Source organism: Triturus cristatus, chromosome 4_2, assembly GCF_964204655.1.
Source record: "Triturus cristatus chromosome 4_2, aTriCri1.1, whole genome shotgun sequence".
In the NCBI taxonomy this organism is placed as follows: Eukaryota; Metazoa; Chordata; class Amphibia; order Caudata; family Salamandridae; genus Triturus; species Triturus cristatus.
The window spans coordinates 243,511,120-243,517,119 of NC_140586.1; the positions used below are offsets into that span (position 1 = coordinate 243,511,120).

The window sequence follows — 6,000 nt, forward strand, 5'->3', positions numbered from 1 at the left end:
GTACCACTTCAGTCCGGTTTTCCCTATAGAAAAACTCCTTATAGCACAGCACCAGTCGCTTATAGCTTAACCAGTAGTATTACATCTTCAGCACAGTAGTGTATAGGTTAATTCTATGGCTGACTTTGGCTGTTGTTCTCTACTGTTCCTCTGTACAGTGTTCTAAAATTAAGCGGGGCAGAGGTCGAGCTTTAGAAGTCAACAAATAAATGTAAATATTAAACTTTAAGCTCCAACTAAGGTAACCCCATCCCGATGTTGCACATGAATGGCCTGCTTCCTTAAGATGGCTGCTGTAGTGCTGGTCTCACGGAGATGCCAACTTGTTCTAACTGTTGCCTCCTCTCGCCCTTGCAGGTGGATGAAGTGACGGATCTCCTGGCCAGCTTCACCTCGCTCAGCCTGCAGATGCACAAGATGGAGGACAGGTAGCTGGTGATGATGGAGACGGCCTCACCCAAAGGATACTGACGAACGGAGAATGGCATGATGAGAACGTCATCTTCACACAGACTAAGATCTTCACTTAGCAATATTGTTTGGCAGAACCCCACTGCTGAGCATGGGTGAAACGGACTATTCTTTGTGTGCGCTTTTCGATTTAAATAGCCCAAAATCGAAGTTGATCATATGAGGCGCAAAACTACCATGTTGGCCTGTCTGGCTCCAAACTCCTGATGCGATTTCAGTGTCTACAGACATCTGCAGTAATCTGACTCTACAGCAGTCTTTTGAAGTTGGTCTGAGTTCTTTACATATCAGTTTCCTTTTGTTCTGTTTCACTTCCTTTTTACCGACCGCACCGGAAGAAGTATATATATGTGAACTGGATCGCTTTTTGGAGCTAAGGGTCTTCTACTGAGGCGAAGATTATTTCCGCATGGTACCAAAAAGGTGACATTAGTGCTGTTAGAAATGCCCTTAAGTTTAGTAATTTGCTGACAATCCATATCACAGAAGAAGAGAAATACCGAGATCTCTTATCTGTTTTAGAAAGAAAACCCCTCCAGACCCAAAAGTGGCAGAGTTGTCAGAACTCGGAGGTGAAAAAAATGCTTTGTCTGTTGCGTTTTCTGTGAGCCTTACCAGCAAAATATGTGAATAAGTGATGGGAGATGTAAACTCTTTTACTGTGACAATGTGACAAACATTGAATTACTGTTTTTTTTCTTTATATTTTCGAGCTGAACAACCTAATTCTGCTGCGTCTACCTTTTTTTTGCTGCAGTTTTGTTTAAAATGGCAATTTACTGCAAAATCTGGCCTGCAGTCCACAGAGAGTTCCCAAGCGGTACATTGTAGCGTGTTTAGAATTGCCTTCCCCATCATCATATACTTAGTAATCAAGCGATAAATGGAGGGTTTTCCAAATCACTGAGGCGGGTCACAAGAGGACACCCTCCCCATTTGTGAAAGCTTTGCATAGTCTCTCTAGCTGCTGCTTTGTTATTGTGAGTCTTTGTTTGCTTTGAAATGTTTTTATGTGTAATACAGATGCCCAAAACTGCCTGGACTTGTACTGTGCTAGAGTGTTGGCCTGAGTTGGAGATGTCTTTCGTAAGACCTGAAGAAAAGATACAATGCACGTCTGTTCTGTCTTGCTGTCCGTTGACCACACCTCCGCTCTCCCACCTCCCCAAAAAATCCACGCAGAACACCAGAAGCTTGTGTTGGGATATTACGCTGCCAAGAGTAATCTGATGATGGTCTTGTTATTATGATTTCTTGGGTATTCTCCTTGAGCCTTGTCACTCTACAAACAGTAGTTGACTTTCGTCAGTTAGTAAAGGCTATCGCTAGCACTTGAGAGGTGGGGGAGCAGAGGCTGAAAGACCTTGTTGACATTTGAAAGGAGGATTGGATTCGCCAGCTTAGCCAAGTTTGTGTGTGAAAATGGCCGGAAGATGCCCTTTGATGATTGTGTACACTGATGACACCTAGTTCTGGCTCTTCTCAGTTAGGTGGATCTGCCACATTCTGGATCTGTAGAACCAATACTGGATTGGACTCTGAGAGAAAAGGGAGCATTGCATTGAGGGGTTAATGCAAATTCAGTCTGTCTCTACATATCACAGCTGTGGATGGACAATTGGGCCCAAACTACAATTTTGGAAAAGAGCTGGGAAATGTCAAAAGTAAGTGCATTCACTGTGCAGCCACTTAAATCGATTGGTCATGCAGTGAAGCATCCTGTCAAATTCAAGGAACCATAGTACTGAATTTTACTTCTCATTAGGAAACAAACTGCCAACAGATATCACTCAATGAACTTGAACTCCACATGCAGTCTTCTTCTTGGAAAATGTATTGGGCAATGAAGAACATTTGGACTCTCCTTAGAGCTCGTGCCACATGGTGTTGAGTTTAGAGAATACTGGTACTCATGCCATTACTCCAGCCTCAAACGCATTCAGCATCTTTCGTTCTGGTGATCTGTTTTGCCTGCACCTGAAAGTCAGCTGACGGATTAAGTCACCTATCTCCCACTCCTTTAAGGGGTTCGCTTGCAGTTATTTATCTCATTTTGATATCTTCCTCTGTGTTTGATGCTTCTCTGCCTGTCTTCAAAACGGCCGCCTTTGTGCCTGGCCAAAACATGGGATCTCCAGCTGCAGGCCTTTGCACAAGTCTATACTTCATCACCTCGGCCACTTGAGACTTTGTGGCAGGGCACAGAAGTGTGCTTTCCTGCACTTCATTCCCATTAAGGAGCAGCTCTCGGTGTTGGCCACAGCGGACTCAGTTGCAGAAGCATAAATGCGGACAGTAGCAAATGAAATCCAAAGTGCAAGCTCTCCTGTTGGAAGGGGGCTTGAGGGCAAATCGTGAGCCATCCTTCTCCAGTATGAATACAGCTGTCATCAACAAATGTCACCATGGATCAATTTCCGACTATCGGCTATTCTGCTTCAAAATATTGTGGCACAACTTAGGAAAACGTCCTGTGCTGCAGTAGGAATCCTTGAAAAAGGAGAGCACGTGTAAAAAGCTACCTTGGGCCAATGTGCAGCTTTACCTTATCAATAGGGACACATTTCATGAACCTTCTCCTTTGCCTAGTGCTTAACCGGAAGAGTTCAGGAGAATCATGACATGCATGCGCCTAAAATGGTTTGTGATGAGCAGTTGTAATAAAATACAAAAACAAAACAGTGGTGTGCCTATTGAGACAACAATTCTTAAGGCTTCTTGCTTGTGTGGGCTATAACAGGCGGAATTCTGAAGGAGTGAAATACAGTTCATGGTAAAATAAAGGGCCTGCAACTCACTAACCCTTTGGGTAAATGTTACTGCTGCAAGGAAAACTGATTTGATGGTCAGCAGTCTGATAGGGCAGCTGTGCATTGGCTCAAATGGTGAATACATGAGAAAGGTTAGAACTAAATTAATATCACATTGGGGAATAATGAAGGGCATAGAAGGAAACCTGTTGTAAACCTTTTAGGAAACGAGTCACAACAGTTGACTTGAACAGGGAAGCTTGGTCTGGCAAGTACTGGAAGTCTAAAATGGTGCAAAGGTATCTAAACTGTGCCCAAAACAAGGCCTTGCTGGGCACGGAATAGGGCTAACAAAAGGACTTCAGGCAAGGGCGCAGACAAGAGGATCAACTGATTTGTTAGCACACCAGGCCACAAATTTGCCCCATCAGCAGGCGTAAATTGTTTTTGTGGAGGGGCGCTTGGCCGCCAAGAGGACACCACACACTTCAGGAGGGAGCTCAAGCACCCTCAACAGTCACCACTCAATCTTCATGCATGTAGGTGGAAAGTGTGCAGGTTCAGGTGCAAGACCTTGTTCTGTTGCTCCAACAGGAGTTCCTCCCTAAGGGACAGACTGATCGGAGGACAGAAGCTCACGCTCCGGAGTTCAGTACATAAACTCTCTTTGCCCAATTCGGGGCCACTAAGATGACTTGGGTCTTGTCATTTTTGATCTTCTTGAGATCTCTGGTCAAGGATAGTATCACCAGAAAAACATATAGGGGTCCTGAACTCCACTTGAGACTAAATGTGTCTCTGAGTGAGAGCCTCCTTGGAAACGCCAGCATGCAGAAGTGCTGACGCTGCACATTCTCGGTGGTAGCAAATAGATCTACCAAAGGTTCTCCCCAATCTCTGAAGAGACTTGCACTACATCCTAATGAAGATGTGATTTTTGAGCCATCACTAGCTAAGTTAGTCGGCTCTGGAATTCAGCAAGTCTGCCAGATTATTGAACCACCAGGAATATGTCTTGATGTTCCAGCCATGTCCAGAGTCACACGGCCTCTTGACACTGAGTCCATGGCCCCATTCTGTCGTACTTGTTGCAATACCATGTGGTGGTGTCTGTTAAACACCTGAATCAGCCTTCTTTTGATGGAAGGAAGAAAGGCTTTCAATGCCAAGCAAATCGCCTAGTTGCAATAGGTTAATGTGGAGTTGAGACCCCTCTGCAGACCAAGGTCCTCTGATCTCCATGTCTCCCAAATGGTTGCCCAAACACAGAAGTGGCACATCTGTCACCACAGTAAGCTCTGGATTGGGGAAGAGAGCGGGGTCTGCTGTTGACCCAGTCATGGTCTGTGAGCCACCACTGCAGATCTTTTTCAGTTCCCTCCGGTATCTGGACCAGGTCCGAGTAATTCCCTGATGCTGTGCCCACTGAGAATTCAGGTCTCACTGCAGAGCCCGCAAATGTCAATGGGCATGTTAAACCAGAAGGATGCAGGAGGCCATGAGACCCAGCAGCCTTATAGTCATCTCAGTGGCATCCATGATAGAGGCTGAAACATCAGAATCATAGCTTGAATATCCTGAACTCGCTGTTCCAGAGGATATGCCTGAAACTGCACGGTATCCAGAATAGCTCCAATGAAAGGGAGCGTCTGAGAGGGGCCAGGTGTCACTTCAGCATGTTGATAGTTAACCCTAGCAAATGCTGAATGTTTGCCATTGTCTGAAGGAGGGAGATGGCTGCCTGGGGTGTGGCTGCCTTTAACAGCCAGCTTTTGAGGTAGGGGAAGACTGAGAAACCTGACCTCTTCAGATGTGCTGCAACCACCACCATCGCTTTTGAAAACAACAAATGGGCAGTGGCAAGGCCAAATGTTCTCAGAATAATGTGAACTGCAGAAAATGCATGTGGACAGGCAGGACAGGGATATGGAAGTAGGTGCTGTGCAAGTCCAGTGCTACCATCTAATCTCAAGGGTCAAGGGCAGACAGACTCTGAGCCAATGTTAGCATCTTGTATTTCTCCTTTTTCAGTAAGTTGTTGAGAGGGTGCAGATCTAGGACAAGACAGAGGCTGCCATCCTTTTTTGGCACCTGAAAGTAGGAAGAGTAACCATGACCCAACTCTGATCCTGGCAACCTCTCTATGGCTCCTTTGGCCAAAAGAGACAGTACTTCTGTCGCAAGAGAGAATGGTGGTACTCTGTCAGCCGATCCATGGCATGGGAGGTGGGGGTCTGTTGGAATGGTAGTGCATAGCCCCACTGGACGATCTGAAGCACCCACTTGTCGGAGGTAATTTCCTGCCATTGGGGCAGGTGCTGCCAGATCCTGCCACTATTCGGGTGCCCATGATGTTAGGAGGGCAAACCAAAGGTGCTTTGTGGTTGCCCAGAGGGATTGGGCAAATTGGGCCGACCAAAAAAGACTGTGATGACTGCTGCATGTGGTGGCTAGGTGGGAAAGGTCATGGTTTATAGCTCAAACTGTTGCTGTGGAAGTTGAAATTTGGCTGTCGTGGGGCCATGGTGAGCCTCAACAACCTAGCGGTGGCCTTACTATCCTTAAAAAGTTCCAGAGCCAAATCCGTCTTGTTGCCGAAAAGGTGAGTCCCATTGAAGGGCATGAGCATAAGGGATGCCTGGACATCCCCTGAAAAACCAGATGTCCTCCACCAGACGTGACGTCGAAGCACCACTGTGGAACCAATGGCTCTGCCTAGCGAGTTGGTCGCATCCAATCCGCATCTGATGCTAAACGTTTCTGCCAGTCCCCTGTTAGC

The 6,000-nt window shown here is 46.2% G+C and overlaps 1 protein-coding gene across 1 annotated transcript in view; it reads left to right on the plus strand.

Annotated features, from left to right (window-relative positions):
- The window catches only part of ANKRD54 (ankyrin repeat domain 54), an 86,435-nt gene extending 83,285 nt beyond the window's left edge, over nt 1–3,150 (plus strand). Inside the window, exon 8 of the mRNA XM_085601411.1 lies at nt 358–3,150. Coding sequence (XP_085457537.1) covers nt 358–432 — 75 coding nt within the window. The 3' untranslated portion in view covers nt 433–3,150. The remainder of the gene's footprint in view (nt 1–357) is intronic.
- The last annotated feature ends 2,850 nt before the right edge of the window (nt 3,151–6,000 follow it).